We start from the raw sequence: 21,843 nt of genomic DNA, 5'->3' as shown, positions 1-21,843 counted from the left end.
GACAGCCTTTTTGCATTCTGAGATATACATTTTTAATTTGCGGACATTGATTCAACTAAACCAGCACATCTGATGCCAATGATCTGTAAAATGAAAAAACACGGGGTACAACACCACATTAAAATGGTGCAGGTGACAGATCAATTCCAAAGGCTTCTTGTGCCCTCTCTAGATGCAGATCATTCTCAGCACTTGCCATGTGCTATGTGAGGTTTTATCAGGATCTTTGACTCTCCTTCATGCTAAAACAGGTCAAATATTTTTTTTAAAGACCTTTATTTTTCTTTTATTTTTCCTCCTCATAGCTATTATGCTGTTGTGCCTCACTTCAATTTCAGTATAAACCGGTCAGTCACAAATGTTCTTTTAATTTGTAAATGGACATTGACCTATATACACTGCCGCTCATGCCACTTTGGACCAAAGCATTATGTAAAATCAAAAATTAACTTATAACTCTTCACTGGAAGCAACAAACAAACAACCGCCAGAGACAAACAAACCCTGTCTCACCACTCAATGGCTGCCCACATCTTCAACCCATCATCTCTATAGTAAAATTTGGGCAAGGACTCAACACCACGGGATCGGAGGTCGTCAGCGATGCACATGGAAGTGTAGGTCACAGTTTTCATGAATCTCACCATTAGCTCAACAAAACCATCTTTTCCAATCGCCGTGTTCTGTGGATACAAATTGCAGTTTCTGGTGAGCTGCTGTTGGCTGGTTTACTCTTAAGATAAAATAAGAAGGGTGTTTTGGCGCTGGCAGCAAGAACTGCAGCGGTTACAAACAGAGAACAGAGGAAAGAGTACACAACCAGAACTGTTAAGGATAGGGAAAAAAGCCAATACTCGTGGACCAAAGTCATCAATTTATACGTTTTGGATATTGTATTCTGCTCTGTGTGTCTATGGTGTGTGCCAATGTTTGACTTATGTAGCTTTGGATGTATGGTAATATGCCACATGTGTGCCACTAAAGGAATGAACCAACAGCTAATGTATTCAATGGGACAGTATAAGTCCAGCCTCCATTGGTTGAAGACAGGCTGAGATTTGGATTACAAGTAATGTAGCTTATTTGACTGTTTGGGCATGACTGTGCTTCTGTCTAGTGTGTTCTTTATGCTGCTGCAGTGGCACTGAGGGTGTGACCAAGCTCTATAGTAACTGATGTGTGCAGTGGTGTCTAATGTGTTTTGTTGTCTTTGTGTGTTGTCTCCTACTGGTTTGTGAAGTAAGTAGCTACACTGAAGCGTTTATACATTGCACTGGGTGTATGAGAAATGTAGGTCCCCAGTTAATAGTTATTAAGAGAATAATATTATATGTTGTGCTTCACTGTAGCATAACCTTAAGAAACTAACACGGTATGGTAGGTGAAATGTTATTTTTTAATGTTTAAGTATGAGTGCAGGTTGTGGTAATGGGGAGCAGGTATATGGCCAAATGTATGACATATCTGTACTGTGTTTTATGATGCAATAACTTCACCTACCTTCAATGTGTGAATGGGCTTTAAGCCTGTACCTGTTTAAATAAAGATGGCCTAGATGAATGCAGTTCTCTAGTGATCAAAATGCTGAAAGATCTGCACATGGATAAAGTCCCCAAGGAACAATTGTCTTGAGTACATGGCATACAAGCAACATTTGCAAATCAGCTAGATAAATTCCACTGCCCCTAAAATAGGGAGTATAATGGTGGCAGTCTATGAGCAATGCCAAGAGTGGCTCTCATTTACACATTGGTGTGCTCCTATCCAGGCTCTACAGGTCAGGGCTAGAATAGTTGCTGTCTAGGATAAGAGATGCATTTCGAAGATACAGGATAAAATACTTTTTGTCAGAATATATAATGTTACGATTTACGTTGGAATAGTTTATTTTCTGGGATTATGTGTTGTTTCTCTACAGGCAACAGTTTAAGATGCAAAGCCTCCATGTCATTACTGCTTACAGACTTCTCTTCTTTGAGTATTAGAAACCAGAACCTGTTGCATCTGTAGCATGCCTAGACAATTCAGGTTTTAGTGATATGTTAAGTACTACTGAAGTTCTACTTCACTTCTTTGGGGCATGCCCAACAGAACAGTCAAGGCCCAGTCCACTGCTCAGATGTCCTCAAATGCTTCATGAGAAGTGAGAGGTGACATAGAGGTATTGTCAGGGGATATTTAGTAAGGTCCTTATCTCCCAGTACGAAAACCTGTCTCTGCTGCTAAGGAACTCTGAGGCTGGTAAAAATTCCTCTGTTCTTCTTTATTTATGTGGGGTACATCTATGTCTTTTGAGGGCTGGGAAGATTCCTTTGTCGCCTGTTACATACATCAAAATGTGGCAACATCATAATTTTTTAGCAAGGAGAATGGAAATTACTAGCCTTTGGGAAAAGCTGCAGATTAATGGAATGCATCCTTATGATTAAAATGCTCAAGTAAGAATAGAGCATAGGTGAACGAAAATACTGGTCTTACTCTCAGCAGGTCCCACTCATTTTTGCTTTCCAGAATATGTGCTTCTTACCACTATATCATAGCTCTTATTCCATCCACCTCATCAAGCTGGTACCGAGGGTACAGTGGACTAATACATCCGTTTCAGGGATTGGGGTTTAACCTCATTGTCACAGATTTGAATCTCGGCTATCCACTAAGCTTTTCATACTTATGAGGTCAATAAAATGAGTACCACTGAGTTGAGTATCAATAAACATCTGTTATTTCAGCTGCGAATGGCTAAACCATGAACACACACTTTACAAATTTACCTTTGCTTAATGATGTTATCTATGTTTATCATGACCTGTTTGGATGCCAACAACAGAGGTGGAATACCATAATGACGCTCCATCTTACTTTTTGGAAGGCTCCGTTTTGTGAAATAAGGCGTTCATTGGCAAGCAAATTAATTTGGAAGGTACCACGAAAGTGGGGCATCAGGAGCTGAAAAGAGACAGGTGGATACTAGTTATTAAAGGCATAGGTACAGTGGGTACTTCATACTGATTTTGTTTTGTCACTACCTCAGTACATCTGTAACATATAGCCTTAAACACTTTTGTTAATATTTAGTTCTCCAGGAATTTCCCTCATGCATGATGTTCATGCTTTTTTGTGCCTAATAGTGTTAGGGCTGTCTGATCAACTGTCAGAACCCCTTTAAGAGGGCCACTGGGCATGCAGTGGCAACTGGGACCAACCGTGGGGGTTGAGGTCTTTTACTCTTTATGACCCGGTCCACTTTGGATTCTGAGGAACTAGGCCAACTACTCCTCTTGCACTTGACTCTCAGTGTTAAACTTGGTCAAGCAGTTCAAGGCCTCCTCAGGCAGGGGGAGATGTGGATACTGACTAGTGAACACAGGCTCACAGCTCAAAAAGCATATCGCAGCAATTAATCAATGTCCAGCCAAATACTCACTTTGAAAAAAAAAGAGAAGTATTTTATTTCTACCGCTAACCACACAAAGGCAACATTCAACATTCACAAGCAATTGCACAATCCCCCTTGAGGTGAATTCCCTGTCCCACTCCCTCCTCGTGTAATCCATAGTGATCATTCCCCATTCACTGTTGGTAACATCTAGGCAATGTTGTACTAGCAGTCCGTGTCTCAAGAGTTAACTCTGATCCTTAAATTCAAGTCAAAAGTGCCCTAGCATAGCAGTGATCTCAGCAACAGTACCCCCAGAATTGAAATTCCTGATAAAAGTATTACTCGCTCTGGTAGTAGCGAAGCATGCAGAGTCCTGAAGTGTGGCCTGACAGCAGGTGCTCAGGGCCTGATAAGGTGAGTTGGCTGCATGCAGGCACAGTGGTTGTACTAAGCAGACACAGGATCTCTTCCCATCTTGGTAGCACTCTGTCAGCGATCAGAGGTTTCCTGCACCCCTCCTATGGGCTAAGTGTCTCTAGGCTTCTTATGGGGGTGATCCTGAGACTCTGGTCCTCGATCCCAAACCTGTGTGACGATTCTCCCATGCTGTCCTCACTTGCTCAAAAGGATTCGACCACTCACAATCCTCATTGCTGTTGGTGACCTATGGGTCACCACAGCTCCTAGTCTATGGGCAAAATGGCACAAGTATTGTGGGTAGCACCTCCTGGCATAGCGGATTGCTGCAAAGCTGCGACACAAGGCTTCGGCCCTTACCGCATGGCAGTCTTTACCATGGCAGCCTCCTCTTCTTATTGTAGATTTACAGACACCAAATGTGATTGAGGGTCCGAGTCTTGGAGGTTTTATGTTGGCGTTCTGCTTCTTTTGAAGATTCTACTTCTCAGTTCCTTCTCTCTTCCTCTTGATAAGCAGTGTGTCAAAGCAGGGCTGTCTCTGAAGCTGATAGTCCCTCAACACTGGTCATGGGAGACACCTGGATGTCAGCCACAGTGATGTGTGTCAAAAGGTTAGTCCAGGGCTTCTATCTTTACTCTTTATGAATTTCTTGTCAGACAAATATCCTTACCGAGATGTAACAAGTCCCCTTCCTTGTGACCTATTCCTGAATCAAAGAGCACCCTTTGAAGTGTACATGAGAGGCCCGGTCCTCCCTTTCCCATTGTGTGTCCCTCCCAGCTTACAGAAATCTCTCTGGGAGATCTCTCTACCTCCACTACTTGTTTCACCATGCAGGGATGGTCTCCCAAAATGTAGTCCAGCAGTCTCCACATATTGTACCATTCACAGGCACACATACACCGAGTGCATGTATACAGTATTCACACACTGCACAGTACTATATCCTCCATGTCTAATGCCATTCAAAGGCACATGCATTTAACATGCGCTCACTGCCCAGTTTTGTATCCTGTATGTACTACTGTACCACTCAAAGGCACACATACATTCAGCTTTTGCATGTAAGATGCACGCACTGCACCCTTCATGTATTGCATAACTTGCAGGTACACACACATCAAACACGTGCATCTAACATGCAGGACTTATACAGCCCTCCCATGGATCTTGCTTTATAATAAAGCATTTTCTGTAACTTTCACTCATACAGAAATGCCTGGCATTGTCACGCAAAAGAGTTACACTTGGCAGAGCTTGCACAGCTGACCAGATTAAGCTGTGCATTGAACCGTGTCCTGAAGTGCGATAAAACTGTGAAGTTCCAGTTTTTAACTTTGCTGGGACACATAGAAGCTAAGCTCCAAGTATGCTTTATCAAAGGCCATGTTTATCAAAGGCCACAAGACGACTCTGGTGTACAATGGAAGGTAAAGGATTCTCGCTAAATTACGAGTTGGAATTATCCCAGTATCACAGAAATTCATATCCAAGCCAAGCGAACAACAGAGTTTGAAGAACGAAATACATAACCACACACCGCCTAATTAATGTACAAAAGAAGCACCTACCCAAACCATGGAATCAAACAGATATGGATGTCTGACCACACAACAAAGCTTCTAAAATATATGCTAAAAACTGGGTCCGTGTAAACTGCAGTAAAAGAGGGGCCTAATGGAGAACTAAGAGGAGATGGGACGAGATGTGGCCTAGAGACCAGAAGTGTTTACTTTAGAACCATAGAAGAGGACTTGAATCTCGGCATCGGACCAACATTCTGTAATTCTCAGCAAACCATCTAAATTTCTCGTGCTAAAAAAAGTTGTATCTGATTCTCATGTAAAGCGCCATTAAGGACCATCACATATGAGAAAAGGGCATCATTTCTAAAAATGACCTCTTGAGATGGATGCAACTGTCTTATTTCACTCACAATACAGTGTCTCTCAAAGTGTCACACATAAGGCTTGAAATGTTACACATAAATTTACTATACAGAAGGGAATTTCACACATAAGCAAACTGAAACTCCTTCATGTATTGTACCACTCGCAGGTATACATACAACCAGCACATGCACTTATCCTGTATGCACTGCACAGCACTACATCCTTTAGGTACTCCACCACTCATTCGCACATGCACCTCCAGCACGTGTAAATCATGCACACTATACTCAGTACCACATTTGCCCTGTGTGGCACCCTACCCAGGCACTCATACACCCAGTGCAGTTTCAACACTTCAGCGCTGTGCAGCACTTCACACCAACCTGATCTAGGCCAAGATCGAGTAAAGCACACAGTGGTGGAGCCTTTAAAAAGTGAGTGAGCCTGTAGGCCTCATTCCAGTGACACAGGTTAAGAAGGACCTGTTCACTCCTACTAATCACAACACGGTATGTTGCCACCACTGCACTCATGCTGCTTAACTCCTTGTGATGGTAGTAACCTTCCACTACTATGAGGGTACCGCTTTGGGCACCCCTACCATTCCAACAAAACCGCAATCCATGAGACAGGCCTATGTCATGGCGCCCATGCATTATCTGTGTTTGCTTATGACAACAAAAATCAGCATTAGGGATCCAGACATCAGTACCGGTGGAGCATACAAGTCAGGGGTGCACGTCCATTACCATGAAGTAGAGTTTTGTGTTTCAACGTCACCTAAATGGTATGCCTCATCTCTACGGCGAGTCACTTTACTGAGCTTGGAATTAACGTTGTCTCTTTGCACCATCTAATTGATCTTTCTTACCTTGAACAGAGGGTGAACCGTTGGGAGTTGCCTCATTGTAGCAATGCAAAACACCTCTGCAAAGAGGTGTGTCCTCAGGTAATGGGACACAGGCTGGTGGGTGCTGAAATTGGCAGTCCTCACCCACATCTTGGCAAGTATCCAGTCCCACTCATTGTCAGTCGGTAGGAAGATAGGGTTTTCTGACCCTGGTGTTTGATTGATCTGCAGAGAAAGATGCACAAACAGAAAGTTACTGGACCCTTCTGGTTACTGATCAAGTTGCTGCTGTCAGAACTTAGCTGAACCACACAAGCATTAGACTTAGAGGATGTTTGGATGATGTTTGCTGAAAAAGAATTCCAAGTTCATTGCAAACTTTTTAACATTACACAGCCTTTATTTCTCATAAAACCCACAGGAAGAAAATTACAAGGTTGACAAATGATTTGAATCTAATGTTAGAAAGGAAAGCTAAACCCACAGTAATGTGGAGGGAAGACATTATTGGAAACGTTAGCTCTCATCAAAAGAGCAAACACAAAAAACGGCAACTGTCGACTCACATATGGACTCAGTCCACTGAGAACCTTGTACTCTGAAGATAATAGACAAGCAACATTGGAGAAAATTAGACATGTAAATGTTTGACAATGATAAGATTGACTGACTCTTTCAAATTGAGGAGTAAGGCAGCTTACCCAGCTTTTCCAGAATAATCTTTATGAATCAACGCAATGTAAGCAAGATGATTCTCTTTGAGAAAATATTTTTCTACCTGAAGGCAGAAGTTGTTGCTTCTTTATTTTTTTGGAAAACATTTGTTTTTATTTTTTGAAAATATTTTTTTCTACTTCTGAATACTGTTTGTTTGTAAAAGTGCATGAAAACAGTGGCTACCTACATAATTCGAAAGGAAAACAGGACATTGGAATCTTATCAGGAAACCATCAGCATGCAAGTAATACCATCTTTCATAGATGCTGTAAAATGCTTGGAAACTGAGCAGATATTAAATAAAGAGGTACATGTGCTGATGTGAGCTCTTGGAAAAAAGACATTGCATTTAAGAGAGATATAGCACTTAAGAAAAATTATAGCAGTAGCACATTGGAGGAAATGTATCTGCAATATCTACATTGCTTGAAAGTATTCGGTAACAGTCAGTTATATACATCACTCTGCTTATATGTAAAACATTTTAGTACTTAGAGATGCGAGTGCCAGGTAGACAATTTCATTATGAGTGAGATTGCTGAGTTGTTGTTTTTCTTATTTGTGACAAATATCCAATCACAACTAAAATCTGTCAGCAATCCAGGAGTTTGTGCTCCTTGAGAATCGTGTCCAGTGTCGCAGGGAGGTGGTCACATTTCTCACGCTCCACAATACAAGATTGCTAGGGGTCGGCTTTCATGACTAATGCAATTGACCCAGAGCAGCTGGGGAGGCAAAAAAGTGTGTTGTCAAAGGGGAACACAAAACAACACTTCTGGGCAAGTTGAAGAAGCTGGAGCACTCCTAGGACGTTCTGGATGGAGCCAAACATTTCTGACACTTCCCTGTCAGTATGAACCAGGAATATTTAATCACTAGTCACAGCATTACACTTTGGTTGCCAACAGCGGTTGATGAGTTCGGTATTCCGGTCATATAGTTTTCACTATTTGTGTTCCCAGCAAATTATTTTGTATTGCTACACTTTGGTTCCCTTAGCTGGTTGGGACAGCTTAGGTTAATCATTCCTTCCACGTTTACTTAGCTTCACTTGCTGACTTTCCGTAATTCCTCCTGAAACTTTATATACACCAAGCCATCCTTGCTCCTGGCATCTCTATAATTGGAGGTGGATATTAGCATTTGGTTTCAGGACTGTATCCTGATCATCTGTTGGCTAGTCACAGCTTTGTTGCTTCCATATCTGGTGAGCCATTCTACTGATACTCTTAAGACATTGTATTCTGCTATAAATGGGAATATTTAGATTAATGGTACCTTGTTTTATAGGATTACAGGAGTTACCAGTCAGCTTAATGAAGACCAAAATACCTTGCTGTATTCTTTTCATCAGCCCATGCTCCAGTGATAATTAAGCCAAGATGCTTACGGAGTCTTTCCATTTTCTCTGTCTCTATTCTCCCTTTTCCCCCTGTGAAATTACTTGAGATTCTGGAGTTTATTACAGATCAAATTTGGGTGAAAAGGTAAGGAGTGAGATTAGCATCGGAGTCCTTGACCTGAATTCCAGTAGAATTCTGACAAAATCCTGTTACTCTTTTATGTAAAGAAGTTTTGAAAATATACAAATTAAAAAACCTAAACAGATATAGACTAGGTCCATAATATTGGTCACATTCCGTTGTCATGAAGGAAAACCTTTATGACTGTGGATGGATAATCCGGTTCTAGCCACTGTGAAGACCAGTAGTCTATATCCTTCAAGTGGCAAATATCATCTCAAAGTAACCTAATGAAGGGCACTGATCACATACAGTTATTGGCATTCTGAACAATCACCTAATGTCTTGAAATTTCAGACAGTCTTGTATAGGCCAGATGGCACATTAAAGGCAACAAATTACCTGGATGGCTATGGGTATCATTTCATCGTTGCGTGTGAGGTAGAAAAGACACATAGGAGAAGGAATATACTGCTTATGGCCGTCTATTTCATTTGGGGGAATGCCTTCCAGCATTTTATAATCCACAATGAAGATCTTTCCTCTCTGCAAACAGAAGAGATGAACTGAGGAGATTGTTGTAATCAGAAGAGGACATAGCATCAATAAACTCACCCATGATTGCAAGATAACAAAGTTGTGCAATGCAAAAATTATCACAACCCTGACCACTCATTCATCCATGAAAACATTCTTTTCAGGTTCAACTAAATATACAATTCTAAGAACTAATTGTAAGCAATACACATTGAAACTTTAAGTAGTACCTGTACCTAAAGAGTATAACATGTGGGAGCTCTTTATAATTGGGCACTGTATGCAAACACATTTAGTAGATATACATTCTGACTTTTTAGGCATAATCTTGCAATAAAATAGCCTGATTAAGCAGAGGACTCGAAAATATTCTAATCTAAAACAGGCAGATTCCCCATCTGCACCGATTGCATTTTATGATATCTCCCAGATTTACTGGTGCATATACCACTTCCGAAGATACCCCATCTTAGAAAAGATCCATCCATGCTGTGAACCTTACCTAAGGTAGCGAATTGTGAGAAATAGAAAGTGCACTCATTGAGCAGTCAATGCATCTCAGGACTTGCGGCTTGGACAGTCATGGACTTGTGCTAGTATTCTAGCAGTTGCAGTCACTCAGATTGATGCTCTGCAACTTGCATGGATCATAAGAAGGGAATAGTCCCTTCGCCGCAGAGGTAATTCCCCCGCTGTGCTGGGTGGGGGGCGCGCACAGCGCCCCGGGGCTCGTGACGAGCTCAGCTCGTCATGAGCCACGGTGGCCGTGTGCTCATGATGAGCTTAGCTCGTCACGGCCACACCTGTTTTCGTAAAATGCTCAGCACAGCGGAGAAATTATCCCCGCGTGCGAGCGTTGGAGCTGTTATGACCACTGTATGCAAGGCATTATGCAGACAAGCATTTCAGTAATAGAAATGCTTTGCAGTATTTTGGTCTTGATCATGTGCCAGAACATATCAGAGGGGGGGATAGACTAAAAAGACTGCGTAGACTTGAATCACGATATATAGTTGATCTTCAGACAAAATTCCCGAAAGGATTAAATGCTACTGCGGAATTGGCATCTCATTTGGGAGTATGATAAGCAAAGCCATAGCTCTCAGAATGTATGCTGGGTGAGAAGTAGAGATTTGGTGTCAATAATGTCCTCACAAATGTCTTGGACTGGTAAGAATACAGTTCTGTGACTTATGGCTACAAGTCCAGTAACTGAAATACTGTGGAAAATGGATTGATAAGTGACCAATATAAATTGGATGGGCACTTTAAAACGCTCTGTACCGAGGAAACAAAATGTTTATTGTTAATAATGTATAGAATTATTATGGGAACATTAAGCTTAACAATTTACCTTGTAATGAATTTGCTATACTGTTGAACATGTAAGAAAGTTGGCATTATCAAGGGTAACACCAGAGGCTGTGGACCATTTCCGATACACGGCAAGATGAGTTTAAAAACATGGTAATTTTTGTGGCTAATGTTTTGATAAAGTTTGAGTTTATCGGAGAAAACATGAACATTTTAGATCGATGGGTTGAAAACATATAATGCTTTATTGTTCACATGGCGTGTTCTTGCCGATTTACGGCTAAATTAGAGAGACAATGAGGTGTAACTCGAAGTTTAATTCAATACATAAGCATATGTGTATCAGCCTTAGCACGATGGGTAACTCTGGAGGAACATTGCGAATAATATTGAAAAAATGTGATCCGTAATCTTCTTAAAATGTAACTAGATCGGAGGAATTTTGTGCATTTTAAACTAAGAAAGAATTGCCACTCAATGTAAATAATATCAACTATGTCCGCATTTGTGTATAGATCGTAGGTTACAAGATGGCGGATGATTTACACTGCTATTTGGAAGGTCCACATAGTCCTCTTTCTGTTACATGCATTTTGATTGATTAAAAGATGGCTGCCCACGGTGTGCTGGCAACACCAAAAAAGGCAGACCGCCAAAACGCGTTTGTTCGTGAAATAAATTCCAAGATAGAACACTACCCGTGAGTGCTTATTTTCTTCTTAAGTGGGGAAATTAGAGCTGATATTTTGCGGAATGCATCGCCGCATAAAGCACCCGTCCTTAAGTGATTCGTTGTGATGCCTGTCGAGCCTGGATATATATATATAAATATATATATATTTTTTTTGTTGTATTTTTTTTCACTGAAAAAAACATAGGTTTCAGGGACATTATAGTTAGTTGGACATTTCACTTGTACAAAACCAGAGAAATTCAGCCGTTATAGCTAGTTCAGCTAACGATTTATAACTTGCGCCCCTGAAATGCATTGCTGATGACGTCACATAATACATCATTCAAGACATGGTCAGTTACGTCACTGATGACATCTCAAATGACATCACTGATGATATCATCTAGTCACTGTGTGTTTCTGTAAAGTTTAAATATGTTTATATATATATATATAAATATGCCAAGGTGTATTGAAGAATGAGTGGGTGTATGAGTCTCTGAATGGATGATTTAGTAGGTGTGTGAATGACTGTATAAGTGAGTGATTAAATGTGTCTTAGTGAATGCATGGGTTAGTGTCTAAACTGTGTAAATGTCTGTAGCAGTCTATCAGTTGGTGTGTAAGCGGCTCCAAGGGTTGGTGAGTAGCTACATGAGTTTCTTTATGTATTATTGATTGGTTGTCTGAGTATCTGTCTTTGTGCCTGAGTGTCTGTGTGGGTGGGTGGGGGTGAGTGACTCCCTGCTTGGATGTGTGAGTCGGTGATTCACTGGGTGTATCGGTTCAAGAGTACATCTGTGAAAGGCTGTATGGGTGGGTGAGTATCTGTATGGCTGTGTTGGTGAGTGAATGGATGTCTCAGTGGTACATGTGTGAGTATCTACTTATGTGAAAGGCAGTATAAGTGAGTGTTGGAGTATATAAATGACTATATGTGAGAGTGAGTGATTTTGAGAGTGGCTGTATGGATGAATATGTGCTTGTATCAGTGATTGTATAAGAGAGTAAGTATGTGTTAGCATATGTATGAATAAGTGAGGGGGTTTGTGCATAACGGTATAGGTGAGTAAAAGGGAGTGTGATTGATTCTTTGCATGACTGACTAGGTGTGTGAGTAACTCTAAGGGTGGGTTTCGTGTGTAAGTGTCTCTGTAGGTGTATAAGTGAATATAATAGTGCTGTATTGATGAGTGACTGCATGTATGAGTGACTGTATAGGTGAAAAAGTGGATGTGTGTGTGTAGACCTAGGAATCAGTAAGTGGGTATGTAGTAACTGGTATTGGTGCTTGTATAGTTTCAAAATGGTAGTCTGTATTTTAGAGTAGGTGTATCTAAGGTTATATTAGGTTGTGAGGAGGGGCATCTGATTATCACATGGATGATGCCATCAGTGATGTCATTTGGGATGTCATCAGTGATGTCACTGACCATGTCATGAATGATGTAATATGTGACGTCATCAGCAGTGAATTGCGGGGCGTGAGTTATAGGTAGCTGAACTAACTATAACGGCTGAATTTCTCTGGTTTTGTATGAGTGAAATGTCCAATTAACTTTAATGTCCCTGAAACCTTTGCTTTTTCAGTGAATTTCAAAGGTTTTTTAAATGCTAATTACTAACTATAACATAGCTGAAACCTATGTTTTTTTCCTGTGAATTTCTAAGGTTCTTTAAATGCTAATTTCTAAATATAATGTCCCTGAAACCTGTGGTTTTGTCAGTGAATTTCTAAGGTTCTTTAACCCCTTCGTGCTGCCGTCGGCCAACGGCCGATGGAGCCCCGCCCACTCAATAGAACGCCCGCACCGCAGCGGAAAAACCGCCGCAGTTAAGGCATTAAATGCTCATTTCTAACTATGCCTTCAGAATTAGGACATGTGCAGAAAGAAGAAGAAAGGCGCTGAAAGACGCAAGAGAAATGCAGAAAGAGGCAACAGAAGTCCAGAAAGACATAGAAAGGTACAGAAAGAAGCAAAAGATATGCAGAAAGAACCAACAGAGGTGCAGAAAGAGGTCTTGTTGCAAAGTCATCCTGTGCCCCAACTTTTTGCTGAAGGGTACTGGTGGTAACTGATCATGCCTAGAGCCGGTGCTATGCTAAGAGACACTCAGAATACAATGAAAACACCTACATACACTAGGGTACACTATGGGTTGTCGTATCCCTGTGATTGGCATGACCTCCCCTGTAAGGCCCTAGTATATAATAGGGTAGGGGGATTAAATCTACCTCTACGTCAGAGGTGCAGAAACATGCTACTTTAACTAGTAGTTGCATTTGTAGAGTGGTAGAGAAAGGGTGCTAGGCCTCCGACCAACGCTCAAGAATTCCCCTGCATAGGGCTTGCAGGAGGTATCAGGAGGGCTTCTTGGCCCCTAATGTCCCTTAGGAGTAAAGTGGACTACATCCCCCATCCTGTAGTCTGCCAAGAGGTGCTTTGCAGAGTGGTGGAGAATGGGGGCTTGGCTTTGAAGACGTCTTAGCAATCCTCTGTGTGGGACTTACCGGAGGTAACAAGATGGGTACTTGGCCCCCAAGGACATCCTTGGGGACCAGCTACACCTCCTATTACCTCCAGCAAGTACCACAAAGCAGGATTGCTAAGTTCTCATAACAGGCCACACCCCATTTGCCCACCACTCGACAAATGCGCACTTTTCAATGGCAATTGAAGTCAGTTCAGTTCAGTTCAAATCTTTTATTCGGTTAACCATTTTGTTAATCATAAAAAGTACATCGTATTTAAACATTTCATTATAAAATCACATATCGTTGTAAAATCACAGTTCACAATTAGTACATCTAAAATATATAAAATATAGAGAAATACATTGTCCTAAAGATACAATTTTTAATTCATTTATAAAGTTTTAGTACGGATGTCCATATGTTCAAGTGAGATTCGTGTCCAAAGTTCTACGGATCGTTATACATGATTTCAAGAATAGTGCTAGGTTCTTTGCCACATACTGTGAATCCAGATGTTGCAGAGCTAGAAAGGCCGGGCGACAGGTCCTCAACCCCATTTGGCGCAACAATGGTAAAACCCAGCGCTTACGTATATCTGCATAGTAGTTACAAAACAGTAATACATGCATGGTTGATTGGGGGGAGACCTTGTCACATGGGCATTTATCCAGGTCATGAGACCAATTTTGGGTTCTAGGGAAAGTAACCAATCTGAAAAACAAATTAAAACGTAACCTAGTTAATAGGTATTTTTCATAGTTGGATACATGATACGAAAGATATGGCTGGGTTCCTAGAGACACCTGAACCATCAGAATATGTACATTTGATTGTTTACTTATTTCGTTTGACAAACGGAGTTCCCTTAAATGGGTAAGACAGTGATGTTTCAAGGTTTTTCTGCTCATCTCAGTGATGGATGAAGGCTCGATGGTATACTGTATGAGGTCAAGATCTTTCAAAAAGTTGACCACATAGTTCAACCATGGGATGTTTTTCCAAGCCGACATCTCGAGACATTCTAAAATGAGTGCACGAGTGAGATGGCACTGAGGCTTTGTCCATATGCGGTGCCATAGGAGCATTGGTTGACATTTTATATAGTCTGATAGGTAGTCTATCCCAAGCTCTATATGGCAGCCATATGTAGGGGCACTCCGTGGAAGGGCCAAAAGGTACTTTAGAAAGTAGTTCTGGATTTTTTGTAGGTTGTCAGTGTTTACGTAGCCCCATACCCCGGCTCCATAAGTAGCAATGCTCAAGCATTTAGCTTGATGGATTTTGAGCAGTGCTGAGGGAGATGGCTTACCTATTTTTCTGGAAAAAGAGACGAGGGCAGAAGTTGCTCGTTGGTAGAGCAATCTCCTAGTGACCATCGCCCTTTTCCAGGTCAACTTATCATCTACTAGGATGCCCAAGTAGGGGTATTCCCTAACGCGTTCCAGTTTTGATTGCTCAATGCAAAGATGTTTAGAGCTTTTTACCTTGGGCCCAGATTGCATAACAAAGGTCTTGGTCTTATTGACCTTTAACCCGAGTGAAAGCATATAATTACAATACTTGTCAAGCTGCTTCTGAAGTTGTACTAGGGTCCTAGCAAACAGTACGGAGTCATCAGCGTAAAGAAGTGCTGGAATTGGACGTCTATCGATGGTGGGTAGATCCTGGCACCCCTCTAGCATGGCCACTTCCAGGCCATTGGTATATAAATTAAATAAAAAGGGGGCGAGGACACATCCCTGTCTTACTCCGCGGTTTATTGGAAAGGAGGGCGTTAGCTCTCCACCCGTACCAAATCTTACGCGGGCCGAGGCGTTGGTATAAAGCTCGCGCAAGAACCTGATAAGGGGGGGGTCCACGCCCAACTCCTCCAAAATGGACCACAGCTTGGCATGGCATACACAATCAAACGCCGCGCTAAGGTCGACGTAGACCATGAATAGATTACCTCCTATTACTCCAACGTACTTCCCCATTAAAAGCGAAAGGTTTAGGGCCTGTTCAACAGTGCCCAACCCCTCCCTGAATCCGTACTGTAAGTCCGTTATGATGTTCTTTTCTGCCGCCCAATCCTGTAAGCGGTCCAGAATTAGGCGACCCGCAACTTTACCCAACGAATCCAGGAGGGAGATGGGCCTGTAACAGGTAGGGTTGTTTCTCTCACCTTTTTTGAAAATTGGGAGAAGTATGGAGGAGGACCAAGAGTCCAAAAGGCCGTCTTTTAACACTGCAGCGATTAGCTGAGTAATTAATGGAGACCATAAATCAATATTTGAAAGGAATATATCTAATGGTGCACCATCGGGGCCTGGGGCCTTTCCACTTTTAGAAGCTGATAACGCGCTTATAACCTCTCCAAGGGAGAAGTTCAGGTCAATTGGGTACCCCCCTTTGTCGTGGGTCTTAAGCACTGAATTCAGATGTGCAGCTTGTTCCGAGGGGGGGTCGCTAAAGATTTTAGAAAAGTGTGCCACCCACTCATCCGCGGATACGGCGACATCTAAGTGCTGGTGTGACCTGCCTTCACAAAGGAAAGGAGATTTTACTATTTTCCAGAATAAAGAGCTGTCTTTGGTGGTGCAACTTTCATGTAATTGAGCCCAAAGGTCTTTTTTGTGGTCTCTCTTACAGCTTAATTGGGCCTGCTTATAGTCAGATCTTAACAAAGCTATTTTAGTTTGGTCTCTAATTGGGTTGTGGAGCTCTTTTTTTAGGGCATTTAGGGCTTTTCGACAAGCCGTATTAAACCAGCCTGGCTCTGCATGACAACCTGATTTACGGGTGCGTGAAAGGACCTTCTGGATGACTTTCAGTATTTCCCCGAAACTTGAAATAATTTCCGATGGGGAGGATGACTCATTTAAACATGTGTTTATCCAAGGTAGAGCTTTGGAAATCACTGAACCCGATGTTTCTAATGGATCTATCCTTGACCATTTCACTGAATACCCGTTAGTTTTTGCCATAGACAGTGACTTTTGGGTCAGTAAGCTATTTGTTGTAAGATGTGAAACACTCTTAGGTGGCTTTAACTCTATTATGGTAGGGAAATGATCACCTGAAATTTCTGTTCCTGTACTGAACTGAATAACTGTACCCTTTAGAGAACAAGAACAAAGTATGAAATCTATGGTGCTAAAACAACCCCTGCCGTGAAAGGTGGGCTTAAATTCCACAGGAGGGTCGGTAAGTTCGTTGGCATAGGTCAATTCCAACGACATTAAAACAACATTAAGAGAATCACCTACCGAGGAGTGTGAAAAATGTGTCATAGGGCATTCATTTTCATCTAGGAGGCCACAATCAGAATTCTTGTAATGAGAACACAATTGTACATTAAAATCGCCTCCCCAGATTACATTCCACATGAATGGTGCATACTTAGCACGGTGTTCTTCTATACATAGTGAAATCTCAGAGACTATTCTTATACACTCTACCGGAGGCAGGTTGTTGTAAAAATTAATTAAACTATATGATGTACCATTTTTAAAAATGATCAAAAGAATTTGATAATGCAAAGTGTTACACAGTAGGGAAATTTTCTTTGTTTCGAGCTTATTGGATATGTATACCACAAGACCCCCCTTAGATCTGCCATGTGGAGAAGGGCTAGCAGAAGAATGGAACGTTAAGTACCCTTGTATATGCAATGGGTCGATTGTCCATGTCTCTTGGAAACACATTATTTGATGGGAAGTGACAAAAGCCAGCCATGATGCCGATAGCATTCTGGATCGCAGTCCGGCCACATTCCAGAACAATATGGGCAAGAGGGAGGTCGGTGATGGACCATTGATAGGTGCTGGCCTTCCATTCTGGAACAGGTTTTGTTGTACTAATGTGAGGTCAGAATTAAGAGTTAAGGACGAGCTTTCTTGAAAATCAACGCGCAGGTTGTTAGAGTGGAGTTGGCAACCGGCGCGATGATGAGTGTATGCGCCCAGCGGGTCAGATAACGTTTCCGATATTGGAGGGGACATAGTTATGATCGGGAGATGTGTCGGTACTAGAAAGTCAGTTTGCGTAGGAGGGGGAGGCCCTGGGGTGGGAGAATTCCCACCAGGCGGGTCAGTAACTGTTGGTGGTCAGTCCACCATCTCTAAGCAGTCATACCTATTGTGTGTGGGGACGCCCCTCCACTCTGACAAGGGCATGGGGTTTCTACCTCCTTGTCCCTGCCAGTTTATCCGATCCGGATTTCTAGGCCGAGTCCCTACCTGAGTCCAATTCCACTCCAAAGGTGAAGAAGGAGGGTGGGCGGGGGGATAGAAAAAAGCTAGCCTTTTTGTTCCGATGCCGTCAGAAGATGTTTGGTCACCCCATGGACAAATGTGCTCTACAGTTTGGGGGTCTTCGAAAGTTATTATAATACAGTCTCCTGGGATTGTTTTTTGCTCCTTCCCTATCCAGGGGACTCTACGAACTGAGATAACACTATTATTAGCAAACGGGGGAAGCGGTCGGTTCATCGTCAACCAGTGGAGTACCTTGTTTTTTAGTGACCAACCGGGTTCCTCAGAATTGATGTGCAACGCTGGAACCCCAGTCATAATAACTACATACGGCGTTGCTTCTGGAGGGAGGTGAACAGAGCGGAAAGAATTGCGTCCTGTATTGTAAGCCGCGTTCTTAATAGCTGGTGTTTTAGCTGGAGGACGTGTCGTTGGTAGGCTAGGATGGTTAGCCATTTGGGCAGAAGGACCAGGCAGGGAGGGTATAGCAGGTTTTTTTGCAACTAAATTAGTTGGTTTTTGCTGTAATTTAGTGCTAACTGGGTGGGCAGGGGTATGAATAGGAGTGTGATGAACTTCCGCTATGGTAGTCACCACTTTAGGGGCTTGTACGGTTTGTTGGGGGATAGAAACCCCGAACTTTGTCTGATTTGGGTTGGACTGATTAGACACAGTAACAGCAGGCGTTGAGGTCGTTCTGTTCGTAGGTTTTAATTCAGATGTTAAAGTTGCTAATAAGTTTTCGATCTTGGATAGCGCCAATTTGATGGGGTTAAGATGAATTTTAATTAGAGCCTCAAGGGCAGCTAGAGTGTGGGGATCTTGCACCGAGGGGTCCCGCCTATTACCTATATTACCGTCAGAAACTGTAGTGGGATAGTCAGAAGAAAGATTAATTATTTCCGACGATACTATGGTAATAGGCTGTTGAAAAGTTTCAGGTGGAATTAGGGGTTGGGCTAATGTAGGAGAATCGTCAATCGGTTGAAACAGGGAGACCTGTTGAGAATCATTAATAATTGTGGGAGGGTTATTAACATCTTTCTTTCCCTGTCTCTTTTTTGGGATAGCGCCTTCCCGCTGTCCCCTCAAGGTAGGGGATGGGGGGTTCTCCCCTATGTTGGAAAAAAGGACGGGAGTTCTCTCGATCGAACGGGAGGGATGTGATACAGAAGGTTGAGATAATTGCGTGGTTGAGAGGTCTATGGATACTGATAAATCCACTGTCCCTGGAACAGACGGAGTCTCATGTTGTGGGGTAAGGACCAAGGGGCGTTGTGGGGTTAAGGCAGTGGCCAGTAAGCCTAAAGAGGAGCGTCTGGCTGCAGCTAGATCTAATGAAACCCTTCTCTCTAACAAAAGAACACCCTGATTAATTGCATCATTAGCTTTAGCAATAAATTGGTCTATTGGACCTACAATCTGAGCGACATGCGCCGCTTTGCTATTTCTTGTTACTCTAGGAGACATGTTAATAGGATACACAATAGTCAATTACACAGCAAAAGTGAAAATAGGAAGTCCAACTGAAAAACAAAAATACAAAAAGATGATTTTAGTGGGGGCTCGCTAATCAATTGTTAATAAGGTGGCCCAGTCCAGTCTTACCCGGTCTGTAACGGGCTAGAACGGGCCCGCCCTTGGCCCGGGCTTCGCCCGGCGTCCCGCGAGACGGGGGTGACGCGCTATTTCAGCGCCTCCTGGCGCGCAGATGGCGCGGCCTGCGCCGCTTTGACTGCTGGGGATTGTAGTTGTAGAGATCCCCCCTCGCACCGCACTCCACTCGGCTGCGTGACTCAGAGTATCAAGAGAGTCGGGCAGCGGGAGGCGGGAGGACAGGCAGCCAAGGATTGATGGGCTCTGGAAGTTTCAAACAGCACAAGGCAGGTAGGCGGCGAGATTTTTCACTTCTGGACAGCTTCCCCCCCTCGACCGGGGTGACGCGCTATTTCAGCGCCTCCTGGCGCGCAGATGGCGCGGCCTGCGCCGCTTTGACTGCTGGGGATTGTAGTTGTAGAGATCCCCCCTCGCACCGCACTCCACTCGGCTGCGTGACTCAGAGTATCAAGAGAGTCGGGCAGCGGGAGGCGGGAGGACAGGCAGCCAAGGATTGATGGGCTCTGGAAGTTTCAAACAGCACAAGGCAGGTAGGCGGCGAGATTTTTCACTTCTGGACAGCTTCCCCCCCTCGACCGGGGTGACGCGCTATTTCAGCGCCTCCTGGCGCGCAGATGGCGCGGCCTGCGCCGCTTTGACTGCTGGGGATTGTAGTTGTAGAGATCCCCCCTCGCACCGCACTCCACTCGGCTGCGTGACTCAGAGTATCAAGAGAGTCGGGCAGCGGGAGGCGGGAGGACAGGCAGCCAAGGATTGATGGGCTCTGGAAGTTTCAAACAGCACAAGGCAGGTAGGCGGCGAGATTTTTCACTTCTGGACAGCTTCCCCCCCTCGACCGGGGTGACGCGCTATTTCAGCGCCTCCTGGCGCGCAGATGGCGCGGCCTGCGCCGCTTTGACTGCTGGGGATTGTAGTTGTAGAGATCCCCCCTCGCACCGCACTCCACTCGGCTGCGTGACTCAGAGTATCAAGAGAGTCGGGCAGCGGGAGGCGGGAGGACAGGCAGCCAAGGATTGATGGGCTCTGGAAGTTTCAAACAGCACAAGGCAGGTAGGCGGCGAGATTTTTCACTTCTGGAAGTCTCCTTCACTGCTGGAGGTCCTTAGGGGGCAACTAGCCTACCTCTTATCTCCAGTAAGTCCCACACAGTGTGATTTTTGAGATGTGGACACAGGCCACGCCCCCTTTCTCCACCATTCTGCTAACGCATCTCCTTGCACGCTCTTGGTTGGGGATGAAGTTACCTTTCCTCATGAGGGTCCCTGGGGGGCAGCTAGCCCACCAGGTCCTGCCAGTAACCCCCATATAGCTGGATTGCTGAGAGTGCTCTGAGGCCACTCCCCCTTTTTGCTATTGAAGAAAAGCACGAGGCGCTGGTGAGTGACCCTCCCTTTAGACAGGCGAAAATCCCCAGGCTCGGGGCTCTCTCTGCACAAACAGCTGCCCTGGCAATGACAAATGACACTTCCGCAAAGTGCAGCCGCCCGCCGAGCTCCATTCAGTGATGTTTTACTGTACCCTGCCCTGGCAGTGAGGCTTGGCTGGGATACCTTGTATGGCGAGTGCTAGACAAGGGGTGCAGCACGCAGAGGGGCTCTACCTGGGTCCTTAACGCACATTCACAAGGGACTCTTACCCATCTTGGTTTGCACTTGTGCGCGCTCGTGTGTTTGTGTGTGTGTGCATGCACACTCACTTGCAGAGGACACTAGTATGTACAACTTTTGACCACAGTATTTGCATTGGGTTTGAGTATGCTGAACACTAAGGTGCTCGAATGCAAATACACACCCAAGAACAATGGGATGTTGACTAGGTGAGCATGCTGGTTTATAGTGTGCTGTGGATTTGCAATTTGTGAGCTCACACTCATTATATAAGCTTTTAGATGCCCATTGTGTGAACATGCTAATTAACAACATTCAATGTGTCTCACACATTCACTTCAGACTCTTGAATATTCGCTGTGAGCAGACACTCACAATGGGCTCTTTGATAGTCTTTGTGTGATTACACACTCATTAAGTATTTGTAGATGTTCAGCTTGTCAATAGATACTCACTACATGCCCTTGTATGTTGAGAGTGAACAAACACTCGTATGTGCTCCTAGATGATCACCGTGAGCATACAGTCACTACAGACTCGTGGGTGTGAGCTCACGTTCCGGCTCAGGATGCTCTCAGGTGATAGTGTAACCCCAAGCTCTTGGAAACACGGATTTTCCTAAGGACCTCAGGACACAAGTGGACTTTATCCCCCGAGCAGCAA

General features: G+C 43.6%; 1 protein-coding gene across 2 annotated transcripts in view; it reads right to left on the bottom strand.

The window, feature by feature from the left end:
• Positions 1 to 21,843, bottom strand: part of LOC144798263 (hydroperoxide isomerase ALOXE3-like) — a 211,574-nt gene that overhangs the window by 27,850 nt on the left and 161,881 nt on the right. For both annotated transcript variants that reach the window (XM_078669028.1, XM_078669027.1), the window contains exons 7-10: positions 9,124 to 9,267; positions 6,563 to 6,766; positions 2,860 to 2,946; positions 514 to 683 (exon numbers count right to left, since the gene is read on the bottom strand). In XM_078669028.1, the coding sequence (XP_078525154.1) occupies positions 514 to 683; positions 2,860 to 2,946; positions 6,563 to 6,766; positions 9,124 to 9,267 (605 nt within the window). The remainder of the gene's footprint in view (positions 1 to 513; positions 684 to 2,859; positions 2,947 to 6,562; positions 6,767 to 9,123; positions 9,268 to 21,843) is intronic.

This window comes from Lissotriton helveticus, chromosome 12 (assembly GCF_964261635.1).
Source record: "Lissotriton helveticus chromosome 12, aLisHel1.1, whole genome shotgun sequence".
NCBI classification, from domain to species: domain Eukaryota; kingdom Metazoa; phylum Chordata; class Amphibia; order Caudata; family Salamandridae; genus Lissotriton; species Lissotriton helveticus.
Note: the sequence above shows the minus strand (reverse complement) of the source record. Positions and strands in the feature narration are given on the sequence as shown.